This window comes from Festucalex cinctus, chromosome 11, assembly GCF_051991245.1.
Source record: "Festucalex cinctus isolate MCC-2025b chromosome 11, RoL_Fcin_1.0, whole genome shotgun sequence".
Classification (NCBI taxonomy): Eukaryota; Metazoa; Chordata; class Actinopteri; order Syngnathiformes; family Syngnathidae; genus Festucalex; species Festucalex cinctus.
In genome coordinates this window covers 16,642,312-16,667,229 of record NC_135421.1, presented here as the reverse complement: position 1 = coordinate 16,667,229, position 24,918 = coordinate 16,642,312, and the positions used below count along the sequence as shown (strand labels likewise).

Here is a 24,918-nt window from a genome sequence, read left to right as displayed (position 1 = left end):
CTCAACTGCAGAGAATGGGTGAAAAAATTATAGTAATTACAAAAAAAAAAAAAAAAAAAAAAAAGGGCCAACAGGTGGCAGCACAGTGTAAGAGATCAACCAGGGCCATGGTAAAAACAAGCTGTTTCCCAACAATTCTAAGCAGATTTGTGAATAATGATGAAAATTTTTTATTGTTCTATTGTTATTTGTTGTTGTTCTAATGCTAATTGCTGCAAAACGGAAGCAGATAGAAATTACTTTTTTTACCTGATGAAAGAAGAGACTTTAATCTTTCTTTTGGTTGGTTCCATGTTTTTACAACAATAGAACACAATATACTGCGGGCCTTGCAAAATTCAGTTAAAACTGCCGGGAGCGAAGGGGGTTGCTTCAGTGAAAATGGCTGGCTGCGAGTGAATGAGTTAATAGCAAAGCTGACTGACGTGCCTCAACTAGCGATCATGTCATTCACTTCAGAACATGCAGAGAGGCGAGCTAGCTTTTTTTTTTTTTTTTTTTTACCAGATCTTGGGGCAAACTCTCACGGGAAAACATCCCAAAACAGGACTTGCAGTACAGCTAATGAGTCCCATGCAATTTCAAAATTTCATTCTGTGTGAGAAGCACTGAGTGAAAGGCACCCGAATCGTAATTGCAACGTGACTTGGAGCTCCCATACGTACTATCCAAAAACAAACACACTTGCACACATGACAAGGAAAAGAAGAATGGGTCCCCCCCGGCCAAGATAAACATGATGTGACCACTGGCTGAGCTCTATGATTACACTTTGGGCAATGCAATTAAAGGATAGGCTGTTTTGGGTTTTTGTTTTTCTAAACAAAGGCTAGAATATGAAAACATCTACAGCTAAACTCAGGATAGCTGCTATGTTTACCTTTCCATCAGTCATTGACACTTGACCAAATAAAGGTGCAAAACAGGTGCATTCACCTCACCGGCCTCACCCTGGAGCTCGTTTGCACCTTGATGAGTCAAAGCTGAGGACGTGCAGTAAGAAAGTCCAACATCAATGCAAAGTCTCAAAACGGGTCACAACTGAAATCTTTACAACAAGCCAAAAATGAGTCAAGATGATGACTGTTCAGATTAGAAAATTTCCCGGGCCAGTTTGACCAACGGCTCTTTTGATTATCTAAGTGTCCGGAATGAAGAGGAGGGAAAAAAAAACAAACAAACAAACAAAAAAAGCGGTAATTTCATTATTGGCCCCAATACGAAAAATTTGAATGGAGATTTAGTGCATGATGACTCGCTGTGACTCGTTGATTAACCCTCCTGTTAGTTTCTCAGGAACAGTAATAATGTTCCTGGGTCTATATTTGACTAGGGATGTAACAATAAACGGCAATATCGTGATATTGCGATATTAAAACTGCCACAATATATCGTCGTCGTCATGACTACAATATTAAAAGCAGCACAACTGTTACAAAAGTCAGGTTGATTTCCACTGGTGCAGTTCCAGCACCCTCTGGTAGCTAGTTTTTTTTTTGTTTTTTTTTTAGTGCAGTTTAATTTTTACAAGGCATGTTTTGGCCCTTCTACATTTCAAATGGTCAGATGAAGGGGAATGTAATATGCTTGTGAACCGAGTCGATATGTGGAGGAACTCAATTTATTGATTTATTAATTTTATTAATAATGAAAAATGCATTAATTTATTGTAATACTTGTATTAGTGCCTATATACACACATATATATATATATATATATATATATATATATATATATATATATATATATATATATATATATATATATATATATATATAGTTTTTATATTTATAATATTAATATTTTATATTTTTCATTGCTGTAATGTACAAAAACAATATTGTGCTTTTTTTGTTGTATGAGCTCATTTTTTTTATATCTACATATTTATTAATTTCTTTTCTACAATATTTACCTTCTTTTGTATCGCAAACCTCCCCACAATATCGTGATAATTACCGTATCGTGACCTTCATATTGTGATAATTATCGTATCGTGACCTTCACATTGTGATATCGTATCGTGATGTTTGGATATCGTTACATCCCTATATTTGGCCTGGGCATGTATAATTAGGAAAATGTTTTAGAATCAAAGAAAAATCCCCCAAAATGTTCCTTTATATTTTTAGAACGTACCAAAAACAACCGGTAAAATTGGTATTCAAATGTCAGCCACAACATAACAGGAGTGCTGAATCGTCAATTGTGCGTGAGTCCCTATTGCCCACGAATGGCAGTGTTCTACTGTACATACATACATATATACACACACACACATATATATATATATATATATATATATATATATATATATATATATATATATATATATATATATTATATTTTTATATTTTTTTTTCTAATGAATAAATTGCTCCATCTTCTGATCGAAACGGTTGTCAGTTTTTCAAACTTGTTCAGTGTTGATCAGTGTGCAAAGCCTAGTATAAGTAATTAATATTGTGTGCTATTCAGAAACAATACTGTAGCTATAAAAACAGAACAAAACAGAGGTTGGTGTCGAAAATGTCACAAAGAAAAAACAATGTTTCGGAAAATATGCCACTTTTACAAGGACAACAAAACAAAGTTGCATATTCAACGATAAGAAGGTCTTAGCTCTTTAAAAACAAGCGGCAAGTAAAGTATTGATCCTCTGGTACGTGGAACTGCGAAGGTGACATACTGCGCATATTTTGCATGTTATGACACTAAACACATAATGGTGACACGAGGCCTGAATGTGTCAATCGCACGCTTAACATTTTTGCCGTTTTCATCAACTCAGAGTGATGTCGCATGTACAACCACAAAGATTCCTTGGTTCGAGGTGTATGATAAAAAATATATAAATTCTTAATTTCAAATTGTGTCCCTCTCCATCCTCTCGGAGGCTCGTTTAGACAAATTGTCTGTCCGCAAGTACTTTGGGGCTTTGTGAGAAATCACTCATCCAAATGTTGCTAACACGGCCGTGACATCCCAGACAGGAAGAGAGGAAACAAAAAGCATTTCAGTTCTCATTTCCACTCAAGACAACAAAATAAATAAATAAATAAATTAATTAATTAATTAATTAATTTAAAAAAAGCCACCCACCCAAATAAAAACATGTCAGATATCAAGTTATCTGTGGACGCTCTTACGCAACAGCCACTTCATGCTGTAAACATGGCGACAATTTGTGGTGGCCTTATCAAAAATGTGCTCACTCCAAACAATGCTACTGATTATATTCAGTGATGGGAACGGTATTGACGCTATCTTTGGAGGAGCATAGAAATAAAACAACGAAAACCGATTGACAGAGACAATAACAGGAACAGTCAAGGAATGTCTTCATTCTTAACTTAACTTTTTTTTTCCCTTTATCCATGATTCGGAATATTTGCATTGCGCTCACTGACTGTTGCAGGACATACAGTATCAGATGATTCCATTTCCTTTCCCTCGCTTCCGCTTTCCTTCCCACTGTCCACTGATGCAAAACAAGCATGTTGGGGATGACCTTGGAAGGGACTTCCTCCACTGTGAACAGGACACATGATCATGACCTACAATATATGCTGACAAGACATATTTTCTCAATCACTTAATAATGTACGAAGTCTCTAAGGACAAAATACACAAAGGATAAAGAAGCCAAATGCTGTTAGGTAGTTGCGACGAAGTGAGGAATTCTCAGTCTTAACATCATTAGCAGTTTAACTCATTCACTCTGAGCCATATTGTGTTCTATTGCTATAAAAACATGGAACCTACCAAAAGAAAGATTACAGTCTCTTTCATCAGGAATTTTTTTTTTATATTTTATTTTGTGTGGGATTACAGACACGTTTTGTAAAACAGACAAATCAACATTTAAAAAGTCCACTTTCCTGGCATAGCCTGCCAGCCACAGCCTTAAAACCGCTGGGTGAAAAATTGGACCGACCCATTAAAAAACCCTGCAAATTGTGTCAAACTGACCCAAGTTAGAGGGTTGGTCCAATTTTGGATCCAGATTGGGTTGTTTTTGACCCAGCAATTTCAAGAGTGCATGATCAGCCACGCCCACTTCTGCTAGATGACTTGAGAGTCGGTTAGCTTTCGCTGCACTTTGTTCCTAGATTATGTCCGGTTCTGTCCCCTTTGAAGTATGTATTGTACAGGAGTGCCTGTTTCACGCCACTCTCACTTTATTCTATTTGAGAAGGTGAGTTGCTTCTTAACCTGAAAATCTGGCTTCCTGTTTTGTTTTTCTCGATTGTAGAAACAGGTGTGTCCTTTTACTGTTTTCTTTTGTCATTACATTGTGCAATATTCAGCCGTGATTTCCTTGTGCCCAACTGCCCACAATGTTTTATTAGTGCTGTCAAAGTTAAAGGGTTAACTGATTAATTAATCACAAAAAACACTTTTACTGCCACACGTTATAAAAAAAACAACAAAAAAACAGTGCCAGCCGATTTCGAGGATTCTAACTCATCTTTCAAGGCAAACAGAATATTGTGTTCTTTATACTAAATATACAACATAACAGATCGCATTCCATTCTTTCATAAAAAAAATAAAATAAAAATAAAAAGTATGTTTTAATGTGACAAAGGCTTTGGCCATTCATCGTCATCCTTGAAAACGTTCTATATCATGAGATTTCATCAGATTTCGTCATGTTTCATTAATTCCATATACCAGCAGCCCAATGAAAAGATACAATGCTGCCATCTGCTGGCCATAGTTAGTGGGTGTTTTTGATTCCACAACCCACTGACTAGGCAGCGCTGCACTTAAACGTTGAACTTCCTTCCCATTGATTTAAAAAAAAAAAAAAACGTAGTTTAGTTGATGTCTTAACATTTATGGCAGCATACATCGTGATTTTACTAAACGTTATGAAACGTTTTTGGTGGTCAAAGAGTTAATCATGTATTAACGCAGATTAATCACACTATTAATTTTGCCGCTTTACAGCGGATGGTTACATTAAAGGTAGCACAGGTTGTGTTTGAGCAATAAACATAACTATGTGCATTCAAGTAAAGCATTTAAAAAATGTTTGTGTATGACAATCAGAATTTGTTCATATAAAAAATATTGGGGTCATTTTTTTTTTGTTCCATTTTAAATTATGCAAGTAATTAACTAATTAGAAAAAGAGGAGGATGAGCATGTGCAATGGATCAAAATGTTGAAGACATTCTAACAGCGAATGTCGAAAGAATTAACACATAATGTGCACTTCAAATTTGGTGGGAAAAAAATGTTAATACAAAATATTTTTAATTCAGGGAGTAATTGTAATTAATCAAAATTCTGTACAATGTGATCACTGATTGTTGGACAGCTCTAACATGGGTATATTGTGGTGAAATAAACTTTTTAAAGATTCCTCAAAATTCCACAATACCTGTAGTAAATCTTTACAGACTCATTTAGAGTATAAAAAAATTGAGTGCATCTTTCCCCATAATCCAGATAGGAAATAATTCAGTCAAAATGGAACATGCACTCATCTGAGTTCTTTCAGTCCAATTCAACTCTGTCCTGTCCTGTCCTATCCTGCCCAGCCCTAATCTCTTCGGTTTGAATGGTACAAGATTATATAAGCGTTTGCTTACTTGGCTTAACTTGCTGTTCATGCAAACAGCACTTTCTGCGTCACAAATCTCGATGGAAAATCTTGCACTGAAATTACATAACAAGCCTGGTTGCGAAACAACAAACTTGTTGTCACATGAAATTATCTTTGTTTGGTTTTCATTCCAATTTGATGTACATTTCTCTTTGATCTAAGGCGTTCTAAAAATGTCCCATGTTCAACGAATGTCTGCTCATTAATACGTGAAGACAAAAGAGGCACGCATTGCCTTGTCACGTCGCATCTCATTCTGAGTAGCTGATGAGTATTTGTTTAGGGTCAATTAAAATGTTGGACTTCTAGTGCCAGTACCATCACAAATTTGCGCACAACAATATAGTACAAGAGTTTTTTCATTAACTAACCTAAATTTGTATTTTTATTTTTTAAATTATGAATGTAATACTTTGTATCATATTCTATTATGATTGATAGATTAACAATTAATTAATTTGTTTGCCTGTCCCTGTGGCTTTTGGGGAATTCTGCTTCAAACAACAAAGTGTATTTTGTCGCTGTCAGAAACCGCATATGTCCATATATGGTCAAATTCTTTTCTTTTTTTTTTTCTTTCAAAAAAAAAACATACTGATGTTCCTTCCCCACTTTGTCTGGTATTTTTACGCAATATTAACCAATTTAAAACACCTGGAAAACAAATACAGTGCCACTCTAGAACGCAAACAATGTTTGAGAAGTGTTGCAAAACTGCTTCCGGTTTCCTCGTTCTGTGTGGCTTAATCGTCGCCTCTATTTAACGTCAACGTGTATTTTTTACACAGGAATGAGTGAAAATTGTAAGGTTAGCTATATATGTTGTTTAAAATCGATCGCTGTGATGCTTAGTTGCAGAATGACCCTCAAGTCTCAGTTTCATACATATTAGCCTCTACGATCTGCTAAATACACGGTGTTTGTCATTTTATTTATTGCATCACTCACAGCCTAATAAATTAGCGATCATTTGTAACAGTATTTAACAGTAGCTGGAGACTATGTCTGAAGCAAGAGACTTCCAGATCATCTGGTCCACCCGGTCTTTCAGTAGGGGTTATTAACACCGCTGTTGTACGATTCTTTCAGAACCTTTGGCATCCTGTCACTTGAAGCACTCTTGCGAGCTGCCCTACATTCTCAGAAAGGCAGTCATTCTAACACGCACCAACAACTATTTCTTTATGTTTGATCAACACCGTAAAGATACTTGTCCTTCCCTGCGGTTTAGGAGTTTTGCTTGCATGATCACATTGATTGACAGAGCGACATGGAGATAACGAGACTGATTGAAGGTGGTTACTCTGGATATGAATAGTTTGTCAATTGACACTCCATGCCATGGTTTATGATTCCACCATAGTCTTGATCTCGGTTTACTTCCAGATCATTTGAATCAAGGCGTTAACGCAGACATCCATTTGTATTGGCCAAACATGGCAACAAGTTCCACAATTGAGGGAAAAAAAAAAAAAAAAAAAAAAAAAACACATATCAAAGACTTTTGGGGTTTTGCTCCCATTTTCAATGAACTGAGTGAAAATAATGATTTCCTGAATGCAGTCTAAATGCTTGACCGTTGTTTTTGATTTTTCGGATCGTTCTGTCAAAATACCCAAAGGACTAAGAATTGTACCAGTTTTGTGACAGGTTTGGGTTAGTGTTAGCAGAGCAACATAGCGTGGGAAACAATGAGTGGCCATGAAAACAATGTAAAGGATCTTGAGGGCAGCACTCAGAGTATGACGATTTGTGCATGTCAGAGGCTAACCTTATTCATCGGCTGCAAATGCAGGTCCAGAAAGCAAAAACCCCACCACAGATTGGCTTTAGCCACAGGCGTTTCTACCTAACTGACAGGTAAACAAGCTCTGACCTGCCTGTAAACGAGCGCTTACCTGCCGGTAAGACCTGGATTTGCCACCTCAGACGCTGTTAGGCAAATTCTAATCTATGTATTCAAAACTCAATACGCTCTGCTAAGCTTTGACATTATCATTTTTCAGAAAACCACCGGAACGCTATTCAGTCATATTTTTCAAAATCTTGTAAACATGTTCTATTCATCTTTGTTTTCCATTTTTTTTCTCAACAGGAAGACAATGAGATACCCGCCAGTGTGCTAGTCAAGGATTCGCTCAAGACACCGCAACCAAGTCAGTATGACGCCGAGTCCACACAGCCCAACATGTCCATTGCCAGCTCCGTTGACGGTCTCCAGACCATCAGCCTTTCCTCAGAGGAGGATCTCGTCGACGAAAGAGCGGAGGGAGAAATGCTGGAGTGTGGCGCTGCGGGAGGAAGCTCGCACATATTTGAGCGAAGGTCTGACAAGTTCAAGCGCTCTAGTCTGAAGAAAGTCGACAGCATCAAGAAGGCCTTCTCGCGACAGAGCATCGAAAAGAAGGTGGCGCAGATCACCACCAAGATCGTGCCGCCGGAGAAGCGGGAAAAGATCATAAAGACCCTCAGTCCGACCCACCCCAAGAGCCCTTCTGCAAAAAGCTCCACGTTCAAGGTGTCGCCCATGACGTTCAACGTCAAGAAAGTGAGAGATGGCGAGGTTCCGTCGCAAGACCTGGCCCCGGGGGAAGAAGCAGCCCACGTGGAGATCGCTCCACTGGAACGCTTAGCGCCAGATGAGGAGGTGGCGCAGAAGAGTCAACAAATGCTGAGTCAGTCCAGCGCCGACGGCGGCGTGAAGGTGGAGCTGGAAATCAACGGAGACACGCCGAGTATCCAGTGTGAAATGAACGGCAACCGTTCTGCCGGCCTTGCCGTCCCCGAGCGTGACGACGACGTTGGCGAGGATAAAGATGAGGAGGAAGACGACGAAGCAGACGAGGACCACAAAAATGAAGAGAAGCAGTCCCTGGCAGCAGCTACAGAAACAGTTGCTGTCAAGCAAATGTCTTAAAGCCTTGCTTTTTTGTTTTCCTACAGTCACCCGGTAGGAGTCAAATGTTTCTCTGTAGTAGTACAGTAGGTCCAAATAGAATTCTTTTGACCAAATGTACTATTTTGCTTTCGAGCTAGGGTTTTGGTCGCTGTATTTGTGGCCTCTTGGGAAGTTTCAGAGCAAAAAAAAAAAGTATGTTATGTTAAAAGAAAAGGGTGAATTTGTGTATAGTGAACTAAGAGTAGGCGGGGGTTTAACATAGTAAACATAGTAAAAAGAGAAATAAAACAAGCTAGGATAACGGCTTGTACTGTACATCACGGTTGCAGAATCATCTTGTCGTTTCTGTTGTGAATGTGGCTCATTGGTTGTTTCCACCAACAGCCCAAGAATCAAGTCACTTCCTAATTAGATATCGTTTCATATCACAATCATGGAATCCGCGGAATTGGTTATTGACCACACGCACTGATTAAAGCAATACACTTATTAATCATTTCCCAGTATTGAGTTAGGCATTGTGTACAAAGAATAAAAGTGCAAATATCTCTGGCATCTTCTTTCCTGAATTTTATTTTAAACCGATTAAGTCTCAAAATTTCGAATGCACCGTGAGGGACGCCACGTTCCTGATCACGTGATCGTGATGACATATCCCGTGCGTAACTGAATGCCTGATACAGTACTGAACACAAAAATATTCATAAAAAGTGCTATAAAATAATCATTGCTCAACATAAATTGGCAATTTTTTCAGGGAAGAGTTGAAATTAACCATTTCACAGAATAGCTGGTTAGTTTTTCATAAGTCTTGTATTCCTTTAACGACTGTAAATATTGAACCGGTTTAACATTTACATTTTTGGGCCCAACAACAAACTACAGTAATCGGTCAGGATAATCTTTCGAGACAGCCAATAATTGGACCTTTGCTGACTTTGACTCAAAATCTGCCCATTTTATCGTTACGGTAATGTTCAATTAGTAAGTGGGGCTTCTTGAAAACCGTGCCTTGGACAGCAGCACATCTCCTAGGCACCGGTCCAGGTATCTCCCTCTCGCCGGGCTCGACTGTCACTCTAATGAAAAACAGCCTTTGTTCTTGCCTTTTTTTTTCTCCCAATCTGAAAACAAGTAAATCTTTGGCAACACAACTATTGAGGTCATATGTTGCCAGGTTATGCAAGAGCAGGAATGGGGGATCCAGGGGTTGCTTTTCGAGGCATTATGTGCCCAATTTGACAATACTGGTCTCAAGACCTATCAAGGTGCCTATGCAGTATCGTTTCATAATCTAGTTCACACACTGACACTTCTTAACCATGGAAAATAGAATATTGGAGGGGGGAAAAAAAGTATATGTACTGAGTGATGATGACATGCTACTGGGTAGATTCAAATGTTTAGTCTTTTTTTTTTTTTTTTTTTTACCTTATGTTTTTACTGACTGCCTCTCCTGCGGTGACATGCAGCAGCATACTCCTGCAGCGTCTGCAACGTGCACAAGCTGGTATGAGCAATTTGCACTCCAGAAGGAATGGATTCCTGTGATTTTTGGAGATAAGACCAATGGTAAAACATTCCCCTTTTTTCTCTCCCCTTTCTCTTCTTCAGGGTTCTTTGAAAAAGAACATTTTGTAAACATTTTTCAATCATTACTTTTCATTTTACTCGAGCTCCCGTGCAAGTTTCGAAATATAGAAATTTGGATTTTACATAGCACCTGGCTAAGTTGATGACTTGCAGATGGGGGTTATTCATGTTTTTGCTACATGACAAATTGTATTTCCATAAAGTGTTGCCTAAACAAGAGAAAATACAATCAATCGTTGGGCGCTTGCTTTTTTGGGGGGGTTTGTGGACTATATTTAAATTAGTCAGTGTTGGCTTCGCATACTGCTCTGGAAGGAGCCTGGGGCAAAAAATATATACTGTTTCGAGGGGTTTGAAAAGTGACTCCGCCCCCAGCTGACGGTAATGAAAGCATGAGAAAGAACCTGCAACCACCCAAAACGAAGCAATTTCAACCAGAGAGTGACGAGGGGCTGTAAAATGTGCTGAATTCTTTATCCTTTAGCCTATGTATTTTGACCGACCAATGTCAGACTTTTAGTAAGACACCTGGGAACTGTTTTAATGTGTGAAAAAAAAAATCCACAATATGTATTTCCATGTTTGCTCATCTGATACTGTATGGGATAAAATAAAGTTAGATGTGCATTAATTATAGTTTTTTTTCTTCTTCTTCTTAAAATAATGATTCAACTAAAATGTAACACTTTGCTCTGTCCAATTGGTGTGGTCCAGTGGTTTGAATCTTACAGGAATTAAAATATTCTCTGCTTCTCATCTTTGGTTTCACTTTTCTGTCATTGCATTTGTTTAAAGAAAAAAAATAAATATGAAAGTTGCTTTACTGCCTAGAAGTGAGACTGTTGTTGACTTATTCCGTTAGAAATAGTAATATTTTTTTTCAAAAATGGTAGTGATGTTACTTTTCTACCTTCATTAAACAGTAGTGAGCAGGAAATAACATCAACCAAAGATGTTTCCCCTCACACAAGCAGTGTGTTCACTCGTTTCTGTTAACATCTTGTAACCATGCAAGAATTTTTCTTTCAAACTTTAGTGTTGTATGCATCAATAAAGAAATAAAACGTGCATTGTTCATTTGTCATCTTTGAACTCTTTTTAGGTCAAGTGAAGGGCGTTCCTTTTCACCGAGTAAATACCAACAGGGATCGGATTGACATAAATCATCAATGCAGCATTATAACAGGCGCTGACAAGTTTGACAACTAAAGAAGCGATTTAATATCTCTTAAGGTTTGTCATGTTTTAACTAAATTTAGCAGTTTGCACGTGTATCTTGGTGAAAGTGTATGCATTTTAGGCGTCACACAACCCATCCCTGTAAATTCAGTGGTGACCCTGGAAAGTTACGTAAAATTAGCTAAAAACATGAATATCAGCTTCACGATCAACAAGAAATTGTCTATCATAACATGAAAAAAAAGTCTCATGAACCAATGATTTAAATTGAACAGGAAGTCAGCCATTTTGTTTTGAAGCAGACATTTTGGTAAATCCAGGGCTTGTAACTTTGCTAATGAACTCGTACTTGGGAATTAAGCCAAATGAGCCCAAATCCCAATTATCCTCGAATGCAGCATGCTAGGAAGTCGGACTTTTCCGAGTTCAAACCAGGAAGTGTGTACGGGAACTCGGAAATTCCACTTGCAAGTCGAAAATAAAAAATAAAATAAAACCCCGACTTCGCCCATGGACTGCAAGTGACGTCACTCTAACAATGGTTTCCCTTTGGAAACAGACCGTAAATGGTAAAACACAATTTACTTGAGTATAAAACTAGATAGCTTTCTTCATTCATAAATATACGACATAACTTCACATAACAACGTACGTGACAGTGCCGCTATCTCCCGGCATGAAATTATACGGTCAACTACCGAACTGTATGGAATCCGAATGAAATAAGATCAAAACAATAAATGAAGCAAAATTGCGAAAAAGTAAGTTTGCTGGAGGTCAAAATGAGTTTTAAGAACCAAAATAAAAAACAATTTACCACTCTCGGCCATTTTGGTTTACTCCAACACTTTCAGGCCGGAATTGGAACTTTTTGTTTGCCGATATTCACTGCAAGAACAACATTCGTTAGCTGGTGGTTACTCATTTGAATGTGATTTAGAAAGTGAAAAACCTGTCCTAACCTGTATATACGCCACAGGAACACGATACAAACGACGAGCGAGATAATGTTGAGGCAGGTGGCTTTTGTTTAGCGGTGCTTGTCTCCCTCTTGTGTCCGCGTCACGACAACGCCTCCTGTACATGTTGGAACGCCTCTACCAAACGATATTCTGCTTCCACTGAATACTGTGCGTTTATTCCAATCAGTTGTGTCCAAAGTCGGTCCACGAGGGCTGCAGACATGCAGGTTTTTGGATGTTTCCCCTTCTCCAACACACCTGAAGCTCATCAGCAAACTCTACAGAAGCCGATTCTGTTCATTGGAAACAGGTGCGGCGGGAGAAACGTCCAAAAACTGCAGGGCTCCGGCCTTCGAGTACCGAGTTTGGACGCCACTCGTTTATTCTTGGACACGTATATAAAAAGGTTATTAGCCACCTAAGTGGCCATACCGTCACGGTGGCCGAGAGGTTAAGGCGTTGGACTCGAAATCCAATGGGGTTTCCCCGCACAGGTTCGAATCCTGTTCGTGACGTTTTTATCTTTGTGACGTTTTCATCTTTTATGTCGCTCCAAAATTTTCTTTACGTAATCTGATTATGTACACACTTTGTTGTTTCATAAAAGAAAACAAATAGTAGAAACGTTTACGTTGTGACGACACCGCTTCCGGTTCTGTGTGTGCTTTCTATTCGGGAATTCAGTGGGCAAGAACCAACTACATCAGTTAATTTTCTCCCAATACATATATGCTATCAATTTTATGCTTGCGCTTGCTATTAATCATTTTATAAACCTCTAACCGAAGTAACATTCGATCTGTCGATTGAACACGATGAGGGAAAAAAAACGCATTTGATAACTTAAACCCCCCATGTGAACAATAATGGAACAGTCCAAAGTGTATAAATATCCCGAAGCGAGCTCTGCGTGTGACGTACGACGTCCTGACTGAGGCATACTAGTAGAAGCACGGCAGTTTGTGGCTGACCAAAAAAACTTGCTTAGCTCCAGCTGCGTATTTTGTACACATTTATCTAGAAATGACAACTTAGCGAGGGTATTTATTCTAGCTACTGTCAACTTTAGCCGGCTGCCCATTTATAGAGATACACATCGATCAGACGCACTATTGTAACACAACTGCGTGGTTGGTTACACTAAAAGGCAATACAAAGGAAATGCAGTCGGCCGGTGTTATGTAAATTATAACACCATTATTCTTATTTTATTTTATTTTAAAACAGTTGGGCTTTACAGTTAATTTAAACTCAACAACGAGCCTAAAGTGCAACTATTTTTGACTCAGGAACTGGGATTTTTCCATCCTAGTAGTAGTTACATTCTTAATGTACGGCGATTGCGTTGCTAAATCATAGTAATTATTTTTTTTAACCCTAAATCCTCCAATATATGACTAAACCAGCTGTCATTGTAATTCTCGACATGTCAAGAAACTCGACTCGAGAAATGAAAGAAAGTAGCTAACCAGCTAACCGTCCTTGTAGCCAGATAGCGGCTAGGTAGCATTAGCACCAGAGCTAATCGCCATTATTTGCTCAAAGTTTTTTTGTTTTGTTTTGGTTTCATGTAGTTCTTGTGACCAACGTGTGTGATTTAACTCCAAAAAAAGGTAATTGTGTACACAAAACGAGTGCTTCGGCGTTTCCCCAAGCTAACATGCTAGCGCGGCTAGTGCTAACGTAGCTGGGTTCGTCGCCTTTGGTTGGTTTGGTTCGTTAGTTTGTTGGCAGCGACACGGGACAATGGCAGCACCCTCCTCGGCCGAGGCGGTTTTCTTGATTAAAGATGTCAAGCCCGGCTCGAAAAACCTCAATATTGTATTCATCGTTTTGGAAATAGGTAAGTGTTGTTGTTAGCACACACGGTGGCTTTTGAATGTCCTTTTTTTTTGCTCGGGACGGACCGCGTGTGCTTAAAGGGACAGGCACGTTTTTGTGGGTTTCACGTCAAGTCCTCGTTTTACGACGGTAACGTTACTCGAATTTGTACGCAGGTGTCGAAAGGTAGTCGTGTCATTATAATAGTTATATGTGTGAAAAACACTTGTAGTGTAGGCTATGAATATGAAATAAAACTGAAAGTGTGGCTGTAACCGAAAGGACGTTTTCTTACGCAGCGCCGTAGTCTACTACGAACGTACTCCAATGTAGTCGTAAAGTCATAAATATTGTACATTTTTGTATATTGTACATTTTTGTTAGGCTGTAAATATAGCTAACGCAGTAGTGAAGTTCTAATTACATTGTGTGGGGAAAACAATTGAGGTCATAAATGAATCAAATGAAATCTGTAACATTGCGTTGTATGCGACCATGCACTAGAACAATATACTGTATATTGCATTAAAATGTAAAAACATGTTGGAGATATAATCATATGCTACTCAATTTTTGTTAAATATTTGTAAGAAAAGGCCAACAGCAAAAAAAAAAACACGAATGCCTTACTGTGTCATGCACTATTCATAACCCCAAAATTTGCTTACAATAAATATTTGCATGAACACTTTAACGGGCCATTAACAGTCAGAAAGTACAGTAGTAACTTGATGTGCCTTCTTGTGCTGTGTAAACACATTCGTACACCACTGTGCAAACTAGTTAAGTCTGCGATGTTTGTAACATTGAATTTTTAAAAGTTACAGTAAATATTTGTATGGAAAACACTCCCGCCCATAAACAAATGAAAAACAGTAAATGTGGCAGGAACTGAGTGTGCTGTATGTAAATATTTGTCACATGTAGCATCAAAACATCTTGAAAAAACACTTCTAGGTCATAAGTATCACAAATGGAAAAACTTGGGTGCGGTGCGGCTGCTAACGTGACAGTGTTTTTTCTCATTCCATTTTGCCATTTATAATCTTGAAACATTTGTATGAGGTGGCAAAAGATTCCAACACCAACTCACCCTTCGAAATGGTTTTGTCGTCCTACCTAGGACGAGTGACCAAGACCAAAGACGGTCACGAAGTGCGATCCTGCAAGGTGGCGGACAAGAGCGGCAGCATCGCCATCTCCGTTTGGGACGAGCTGGGCAGTCTCATTCAGCCTGGCGATATTATCAAACTCACCAGAGGGTAAGTAAGCAATGGAAGCGTTCGCTAAGATCCTGGTGGGGGTAAGAAAAAGCACAAGATGTGTAAAAATGCAGTTGTAAACTCATATCTTGTGTGTTTAGATATGCGTCCATATGGAAAGGCTGCCTGACGCTTTACACTGGAAGAGGAGGCGACCTGCAGAAGATCGGAGAGTGAGTATTAGTCTACACGGGCAAATTTCTTTGAAATATCGTGATATTATTTTTAGGTCATATCACCCACCCCTACTGTCGACTGATGACTTCACCTGTGCTGAGGAAGTAACTAACTACCAATGATGGCTCACCTGTTTTCTGGGTTTGGTCAGCAAACTTGAGCCATGATTTGTCATTACCTACTTCCTCAGCACCGTTAATGTCAACATCAGTCGACAGCAAGTAGAAAAAAATACTTTTTAAAGGTAGGGATGGAACGATAAGGGCAATATTGTGATGTCGTGATATTAAAACTGCCACAATGTCATCATGTTCACAATATTTAAAAGGAACACATCTCTTTAAAAAAAGTCAGGTTGATTTCCTTTTGTGCGGTTCTAGCACCCTCTAGTGGCTAGATTATTAGTGCAATTTAATTTTCATTCGGGGTGTTTTGGCCTTCTATGTTTAAAATCTATGCTAATTGTCATACGAAGGGGAATCTAATTTTCCTGTGAAGCGGTAAGTGTGCTTGCATTAGCAAATAAGTGCCTCAATATTATTAGAGATTGTAGGTGGTTTATATGCATTGATGTTATGTACAAAATCACAATATTTTTTCTTTAGTATGAGCTTTTTTTTTCCAACTACTCCTTTTGTTCATATCTATTAGAATGCTGACATTTGAACACATAAATGTCAAGATACATCAACATACTCTTATAGTAAAAGCTATTTCAGGCTTACTCTGCTTTTTTCATTTCCATTTTCTTATACTATGAAATAAGTTCAAAACAATCGACTGCAAATTTTGCCTCTTTCTTTTATAGACTCTCTGAAAGCAATCTTTTCAGCTTTTCTTGCCTTTTGAATGTGACATTTAAAGCTTGTCCCTTCTAGATTTTGCATGGTCTACTCGGAAGTGCCCAATTTCAGCGAGGCCAATCCGGAGCTGCTCGCTCAAACAAACCAGCAAAACAAGTCGGTGAGTGGTTTGTCGTTGCAGCCTCGGCCGGCTTGTCGCCGCGCGAACGCATCTGGGTTGAAATCCAAATTTGCCTTTCAGGGATTATATGTGGTATAATAAATGATACTGTTGAATTTTCTTTTTTTTTTCTTCCCATTTAATTAGTCATTTGTCCGCCCATTGTTTCCAGTATTAGGGTTAAGTTGATTAAGAAACGAACCAAACACTGCAGCAGTGATAATTTTGTCAACGAAAGATTTTTGTAGACTAAAATTGGATTAAAATACAATCAAATGACTAAAAGACTAACTAAAAGGAAATGAAATGTTTTTGCCAAAATTAACATTGCACTGTAACATTGCACTGTAGTGCAGTTGGTTTGAAAGTTGCTATTTTTCTCTTTTGGCCAACAAGGGGAAACCCGACCAGAATCAGCGGGGGAACTCTCCACCCAATCAGAATTCAGGTACACCAGCTGCGCCAGGTAAGTCGTCGAGCATTTCTGTTTTATATAGCTTTCAACATGGTTTGTTATACAGCTGCTTATGGGAGATGTCCTTTGTGCCACAAACTTACACTATTGTCAAAATAGCACAAGGATCAACCGTTAGACCAATTACTACTTTCCTATTTTCCACAGCTTTGCACCATCTTGTAATCTTAGGAAAACAGCACCAAAATATACTATGCTGAGTGTAGTTGAAGAAAAAAAACATTCCAAATCTTTTTTTTTTTTCTTTTTTTTTTTTAAACCCCTCAGGTAATGGTTCCATGCTGCCATTTTCCTCCAACAACAGTGGCGGCAGCGGGTCCGCACCTGGCGGTGCCCGCGACTCTTCGTTTGGGCGGCCAAATGGCCGATCGCCCGGCAATGGAGCGGCGACTCAGTCTACGTCGGGACCCCCGTCCGCCTCCGCCAAGTCGTCGGTTAGCATTAGCAACGGCAGGGACCCGCGACGTGCCAAAAGATGAATGATTTTTTTTTTTTTTTCCGCATCATCATTCACTTCACTCAATATTGACTGCTGTCACATGTTAGTGTAGCTGCATCCTTCTTTTAACACAGCTTGCGAATCTGCGCTTGCACTGTTGGAACTCCTCTACTCAAGTTCCCATTAGGAAGCCGTTAAATGTTGGCATAAGATCCGACCTCTCTGTGAAATTCTGCCGTATTATTATTCACTCGACTGGAACACTCTGTGCACTTTCTTCTCTTCATTTTCCAAGCGAGGAAAATGTTCTGAAAAATAACCCCCCCCCCCCCCCCTTTTCTCCCTATAATCTCTTACAATTGTACCATCTTTAAAGTGGGACCACTTCAACCTTGGCGTAGACGGTTAACCAAATTTGCAACAGTTGTAAAACTTTTTTTATTTTTATTTTTTTTTAAATAAACAAGACCCCAACAACCAAATGGACATTTGCTTCCTGTTGATGGCCCAAACCTCACGTACTTTGTGAACCACTTCACTTTTAAGCAATGTATTGCCTCAATGTTTCGACATACCCATTTTGTTGCACCAAGCACCTCATATTATTGACTTCGTCTTAGCATTGCCCAATTTCTTCTCCCTGCACTATGTAATGCACTTCTGTACATTACGGAACACATAAAACAGGCAGGTGAGGGTGAGTATACATTACTGATGTGTGTATATTTTTTTTTACAAAACACCCACACCATATTGACTTAAATGGTCCCACGAACAACTTGGGACGACTGGATGATCAAATGCCGAGTGCCGGTGCATGATATTCATTAAAGGTGCGCTCGATTCGCTCACCCTTATGTCCCAATACTGAGCCGCATCTAATTCGTGGCCACAATGTTGGCTTTTGTAAACATTTAAAGCATAGATATTGTGAACAACACAAAAGGTTCCCTCATGTTTAACGGAGCTCCGTACTGTGCGGTGAAGTTTGAAGTTCTGCCCAATCAACGCACTCAACACTCCGGCCAAAACATACACTTTTGTGCTCCTCAATCTCATTCCATTTCAATTTGTAGCAATGCGATATATGTGAAGCACATGAGTAGCGAGGAAGGAAATCTGACGCCCGAACACGTGTCAACACATATGTGTCAAGTCATGAGCCGCACTGGGAAACTTCCTCAACCTCGGTGGTCAGCCTAGAATCAGGTGCCGGTATTTCAGTTTCATTATGTGTTGACACTGCGGGGCCCCAGATGTACACGTCGCTTACATTTAGACGGAAATCGTGATGTAATACTACAACTGGGGGGGAGGATACCTCTTATTGAGCTCCACGCTGGAAATTGCATTTTTTTAAACTTACTTTTTAATGAAACTATGGGTAATTGCAAAAAAACTAAAAAATCTAGTCGGTGAAACAAAAACAGTCCAGCAGCGCCTCCTTTGGCCTGCTGTTCCACCTATGACCTGTTGGTGGTCAGATTGCCCAAAGAAGGGACAGGAGAAAGAAAAAAAAAAACACACATACACACACACACACACACACACACACATTGCCATGCACGAGTTTCTGGCTTTCAAGTTCTTTTGTTGTAATACACGTGCGAAACGTATGAGTAGCGAAATACATCCTCAGTGCATCATGGGTGTCAAACCTGCGACCCATGGGCCCGATTTGACCCGCTACATCATTTTATGTTACCCACAAAGCCAATTATGTGTATTGACATGATTGCAAATTTTGCAAATTGTCTTCACTTTTAAAAATATTGAGATATTGCAAAAAAATTTTGGTTATCACCCCACCCCTTTTTAAAAAAACATTTAAGCAGTTTTTACTGGCATCTGATTTTAAAACTAATTCTTCCTCTATTATGCGGGTGATCATGGTTCATACTGTACATTTATTTGTGTTCACAGTCATAACTTTGTGGCCCGTGGAAAAAAATGCACCATTTGTTTTCTTCCAGCAAATGTATCCTACTGAATTTGTATGTTTCAGATGTCCTGAAACTCTACTGCCAAAACACATTCACATTGTCAGATGTCTCAAGGCCCATGCCCGGAATTGAACAGGAAGTCAGCCATTTTGGTTTGGCTCTGATATTTTGGACACATTACAAAGCTCATAAGTTAGACAGAGAGAAAAAATAAACAAATCAGCCTGCTGACACCAGTTTTACCACTTTAGACAGAATTTGTGAGCATGACTGTCAAAAACGGATGCACGAAAAAATCTCAAGGAAACTTAAACACAGAGTCAGCCATTTTGGTGCAAATTGATACTGCCTTGTGCCATCTAATGTGGGTGGAGCATGGCAACAAAATGGTAGTGTGAGGACCCAACATTTGGCTGCATCTCTCATTTTTGAGTATTTCTTCATTCAGTGTTCGTATTGAACATTTTATAAGCTCATGGTTTCTCTTTCATGTCCACAAACGTCAGTGATGGTGTACATCTTATGACAACACATATGGCCCACGTGTTAAAGAGGAAGTGCTTTTTGTTTTTTGTTATTTTGGGTGGAAGACAAGCAAGCATCCAAACATCTGATTGAGTGAAATCATAAAACTATTCAGTAAAGCACAAGGAAGACAAGCTGAGGACCAGCATTAAACATGAGTAAGTCCTATTTTTTTAATGCTTGGATATCATCAGTGACTTGACATATTTTTATTTCAGCAATAAATTACAGCACTTTGGTTCTCATGTGAAATGTTAATTTATTTACATAATGGAAAAAGTTGGTCAGAAGCAAGAAAATGCATCACTCGATGGGAGGAGTGGCAAGAAAGGCACATTTCTTGTTCCTTATCTTCTTGTGACATACTTTTAAGCGCTTCGCTTGCAGTACGGGAGCCTACAGAATGATCGGCAAGTATACGCACGTTTTTCTAATGATGGAATAATGAAATTGAAAACGACACTTTTTGCTACTTTTTAGATTCAAATAGAAAACAATTGAGTTCAAGTGAAAGGCAGTACTAGCAACGAAAATGCATGGTTAGATATGAAATAAAAGTGCAGTTAAACTGACAACTAGTCCAGAATGTTCCCCACGAGTCGTGCCTAAAAAAAAAAAAATTATTTGCCTAAAATTAGTTGAGTGAGTTTTGTAAGTCAGGGGTGTGTAAACTATGGCCCGTGGCATATGTTAAAAATTAGAATTAAAAAAAAAAAAAAAAAAACATCACATCACATTTTTTTGCGCCCGAGTCCCAGGGGTGGATCTAGTCTAGTTTGATAGAGGGCCGAGACCACCCCAAAATCTTGAAAATCCTTAACTACTAGTTTCTGTCTGTAGCAGTTTTTCAAAAAAATGACTAGAAAATATAAACAATAAATGATTGATTGATTGATTGATAGTCAAAGAATTTCAAAGCAGTCCTTGTGTCCTTTTGACGTGAACGGACAGAGTTACTCTAGGGCAGGGGTGGCGAGATCCGGTCCTCGAGGGCCGCATTCCTGCTGGATTTGGATATTTCCCTTCTTCAACACAGCTGATTCATGATCAGCTCATCAGCAAGCTCTGCAGAATCCTGATAACGAGCCTGTTAATTGGAATCAGCTGCACTTCGAGTAGGGAAATCTATAAAACCTGCAGGACTCCGGCGCTCGAGGACCACAGTTTGCCACCCCTGCTCTAGGGGTTAGAAAGGGTCTTATTCGGGGGTTTTGCACGAGTTTACATGACCTTTCAAAAACTGAATGTTTGTTTTTTGAAATAATTATTAACTCCACGTAAACATATTCATTGTGAGTGGTTGTTTATTGACTGGCAGCCAGTCCAGTATGAACGCCAGTTCTTTTGCCCAAAACAAAGCCTCTAAATTGTCACCAGTTTTATATATGAGTTGTGTATTTGTCCGTGCATTGACCGATGACCAGACCAGAAGTCAGCTGGGATCAGGGATATCATAGTTTGGGAATTTTTCACCAGTTTAGTTTTTATTTCGTTTTGAGTTTTGTTTTTTAAATTTAGTTAGTTTTAATCAGTTTTAATGGTGGTTCTGTTAGTTTTTATTAGTTTTAGTTATTTAATAAATGCTTAGTTTTAGTTAGTTTCAGTATTAGTTTTTTTTTTTTTATGTGTATTGCTTGTGTGCAATAAAAAAAAAACAAAAAAAAACATGGGAGCAACGTCATCTAAAAGTGCTTTTCTATTGGCTGCTGCTAATGATGTTGCTTCTGTGTGACACACTTTCAAACGTCCTTATTCCAGTTATCGAAATAAATCTGCTTAAAATCATATTTAAATTCCATCCCCAAAGGCTCACGCATTAAATTAATGACCAAAGATGAAAACGAAGGACATTTTTGCTAAATTATAGTTAGTTTTTGTGAGTTTTGTAAACATAAAATGTAGTTTGTTAGTTTTTGTTTTTATTTTAGTTCGTTATCAAAATAGTTTTTTTTAATTTTAGTTGTTTTCGTTAGTTTTAATTAACGATAACAACCTTGCCTGGGATAGGTCCAGAAAACGGACGGGTGGCCATTTAGTGTGATTTATTTATTTTTTCTCAATCTCACCCTCAGATCTAAGCTCCGCGGTGTCCTACACCATCGACTTCGGCTCGGCGTACGACGAACTCAACTTCACTTACAACGACAGCGACTTCGTCATCAACCCCGACACGCAACCGTGCAGCCCGTTCGCCATCCCGGACGCCGCCGCGCTTTCCATCAGCGTCTTTTATGTCCTCATCTTCCTTTTGGCCATCCCCGGAAACGTGGTGGTGGGCCTGGTGATCGGCCTGAGCAAGCACGCACTTCCCCCATCCGACCTCTACCTCCTGCACCTGGCCGTGGCCGACATCCTGCTGGCGATCACGCTCCCGTTCTGGGCCACCTCCGTCTCCAAAGGGTGGCTGTTTGGGGACTTGATGTGCAAAATGGTCACCGTCGTCCAAGAGCTCAGCTTCTACTCCAGCATCCTCTTCCTGACGTGCATCAGCATGGACCGCTACATGGTCATCGTCCGGGCCATGGAGGCCCGCCGGTCTAACCGGCGGCTGGCGAGTTGGGGGATCTGCGCCGCCGTCTGGGCCGTCGGAGCGCTCCTGTCCCTGCCGGGACTCCTGTACTCGTCTTTCTCCGCTTCCGGTCACATGGTGTGCGCCGAGTACTACGACCCGGGCAGCGCCGACGAGTGGCGCCTGGCCACCAGGGTCCTCCGCCACTCGCTGGGCTTCGTCGTGCCACTGGCCGTCATGCTGCCCTGCTACGGCGTCACCGTCCAGCGGCTCCTCCGCATCCGCGGCGGCTTCCAGAGGCAGCGAGCCATGCGGGTGATCGTCTTCGTGGTGGCCGCCTTCCTGCTGTGCTGGACGCCGTACCACGTGGCCGTGATGACCGACACTTTCTTCCGCGCCCGGGTCGTACGGTATGACTGCCCCGCCAGGATGGCGGTCGATCGGGCCGTGCTGGCCACCCACAGCCTGGGCCTGCTGCACAGTTGCGTCAACCCGGTGCTGTACGCGTTTGTCGGCGAGAAGTTCCGCAGGAGGTTGCAGCAGCTGATGAGGAAAATGGGTGTCCTGGAGAGGACATCCGTGTCCAGGAGCAGCAGGTCGTCGCTCACGTCCGACGTCACGTCGACGTTCATGTGAACGGCTCGAAGGACGCGTTCTTTGGGAAAATCAACAAACTTTGGATTTTGTAAATATTCTGTGATTTCAATCCGCTAACTGGATAGCCGATAGTCCATAAACGCCAGTGCAAGCCGTTGAAGTCGCAGGACGGCCATCTTGTTACTCCCAACTTGCGAGCAGACTACTGTATAAACTATACGGTATACACACTGATGAGACATATACAGCTCGTAGGCAGTTAGTATAAGTTCGGAGGCGGTGTGGAGGAATGAAAAGGGCTGCTTGATTATGGAAAAAATAATAATCACGATTATTTTGGCAATAATTGAAATCACGATTATTCAAACGATTGTTGATTTTTTTTGGGGGGGGGGTACAAAACAAGAAAATTAAAAATTAAAAAATATTAAGTCCAGTTTAAAAAAAATAAAAAATACTATAATTATGTAAGTTCATTTTGGACCAAACAGAATTTATAATAATATATATTTATAATACTATATATTTATTTATTTATGTTGGCAAAATGAAATTGGAGTGCAGCATGTGCATTGTGCAGTCGGACATCTTTTTTTTTGTACAAAACAAGAAAATGTTTAAATGGAAAAAATAAATAAATAATATTAAGACAAATAAAATTATTTGAAACACTATAATTACGCAAGTTAATTTTGGATGAAACAATTTATTAAATTAGTTATTTTAAAATTTAAAAAAAGGTGCACACTAAAAAAATAGTATTAAACTTTTTTTATATATATATAATTTTTAATATAAGTGTGGAGTGAAATTGTGATTGAATTTTGATTAATTACAAAGCCCTACGGGGGTGGTCACCATTTTTTAACAAGTTCAAAAAACATAATTAAAAATAACAAGTGGACAGTATGTGCTGCTTTGAAGACCACCTTTTTCTTTTATCGTTCAGTCCCTTTAGACCCAATATTAGATTTGGAAGAGGCATAATTTGTTGAATTACAGTTCTAATTCTTTCATTAAAAAATATATATATATACAAGTTGCCTCCTGTACGAAAACATCATTAAGCATACAATTTATATATGTATTTAAGGCAAGTTGTAAAATGTCTGAAGTCCTCTTGTTTATGTTTAATAAATTAAAAACACCATAAATCATGCTGTTTCGACTAAGTACTGTCTAAAATAAATATTGTCCAATTTCGATGCTGTAAATGTAATGGGATTGTATGCCGGGAAACGTTTCTTGGGAGGAGCAATATGGCGGCCTTGCGACCTCAAAAGTCTTGGCATATCGGCTATCCAGTCATACAGTATACATATATATATATATATATATATATATATATATATATATATATATATATATATATATATATATATATATATATATATTAGTGCTGTCAAAGTTAAAGGGTTAACTAATTAATTAATCACAAAAAACTATCGCATTAATCATTGTATTACAACAGATTAATCACACTATTAATTTTGACCGCAGATGATCAATCCTTTTTAGCCAACAGTGGATGTTTACATTAAAGGTAGCTTTTGGAGTTTGACCAATAAACATAACTACATGCATTAAAGTAAAGCATTTAATAAATGTTTACATATGCCGTAGGTAATTTTTTCCCATTTTAAATTATGCAAATAATGAATTGATTAGAAAAAGCAGGATGATAAGACGTTGAATCGGTAAGACTACCGAATGAACAATTCTGAGCTCTCGAAAAAAAAGAAAAAAAAAAGAAAAAGCAGGATGGGCGTGTGCAGTGGATATAAATTTTTGAAGACGTCCTCATAACATTAAATGTCGAAAAAATTAACACATAACAGGTGCGCTTCAAATTTAGTGGGCAATATATGTTGTATATATGTATGTATGTATGTATCGTTTTTTAGCGTCTTTCTTTGCCTTTTTAAGTGCTTGTATACAAATGATTGGTTGCTTAAA

At 39.1% G+C, this 24,918-nt stretch overlaps 3 protein-coding genes and 1 non-coding gene across 5 annotated transcripts in view; all 4 read left to right on the top strand.

Moving 5' to 3' along the window:
• The window catches only part of LOC144030410 (caveolae-associated protein 2-like), a 32,548-nt gene extending 21,370 nt beyond the window's left edge, over positions 1-11,178 (top strand). For both annotated transcript variants that reach the window (XM_077536692.1, XM_077536693.1), the window contains one exon: positions 7,714-11,178. In XM_077536692.1, the coding sequence (XP_077392818.1) occupies positions 7,714-8,535 (822 nt within the window). In that variant the 3' untranslated portion in view covers positions 8,536-11,178. The remainder of the gene's footprint in view (positions 1-7,713) is intronic.
• Positions 11,179-12,684: 1,506 nt separating this feature from the next.
• Positions 12,685-12,766, top strand: trnas-cga (transfer RNA serine (anticodon CGA)). Its single transcript has one exon. It is a non-coding gene; the product is annotated as a tRNA-Ser (tRNA).
• Positions 12,767-13,151: 385 nt separating this feature from the next.
• LOC144030413 (SOSS complex subunit B2-like) lies at positions 13,152-17,870 on the top strand. Its single transcript, XM_077536697.1, has 6 exons — positions 13,152-14,094; positions 15,196-15,334; positions 15,436-15,507; positions 16,390-16,474; positions 16,871-16,940; positions 17,217-17,870. The coding sequence occupies exons 1-6, from the start codon at positions 13,998-14,000 to the stop codon at positions 17,426-17,428; spliced, it is 675 nt and encodes a 224-aa protein (XP_077392823.1). The 5' UTR covers positions 13,152-13,997; the 3' UTR covers positions 17,429-17,870.
• Positions 17,871-19,510: 1,640 nt separating this feature from the next.
• Positions 19,511-24,243, top strand: cxcr1 (chemokine (C-X-C motif) receptor 1). The gene is made up of 2 exons (XM_077536696.1): positions 19,511-20,014; positions 21,929-24,243. Exons 1-2 carry the CDS (start codon positions 20,011-20,013, stop codon positions 22,999-23,001), a joined length of 1,077 nt encoding a protein of 358 aa, XP_077392822.1. The 5' UTR covers positions 19,511-20,010; the 3' UTR covers positions 23,002-24,243.
• Positions 24,244-24,918: the final 675 nt, after the last annotated feature.

Coding starts and splice junctions, on each gene's coding strand:
- LOC144030413 (XM_077536697.1), top strand. CDS start 13,998: ATGGCAGCACCCTCCTCGGCCGAGGCGGTTTTCTTGATTAAAGATGTC. Junction 15,508..16,389: donor GACCTGCAGAAGATCGGAGA/GTGAGTATTAGT, acceptor TGTCCCTTCTAG/ATTTTGCATGGTCTACTCGG. Junction 16,941..17,216: donor AGGTACACCAGCTGCGCCAG/GTAAGTCGTCGA, acceptor TAAACCCCTCAG/GTAATGGTTCCATGCTGCCA.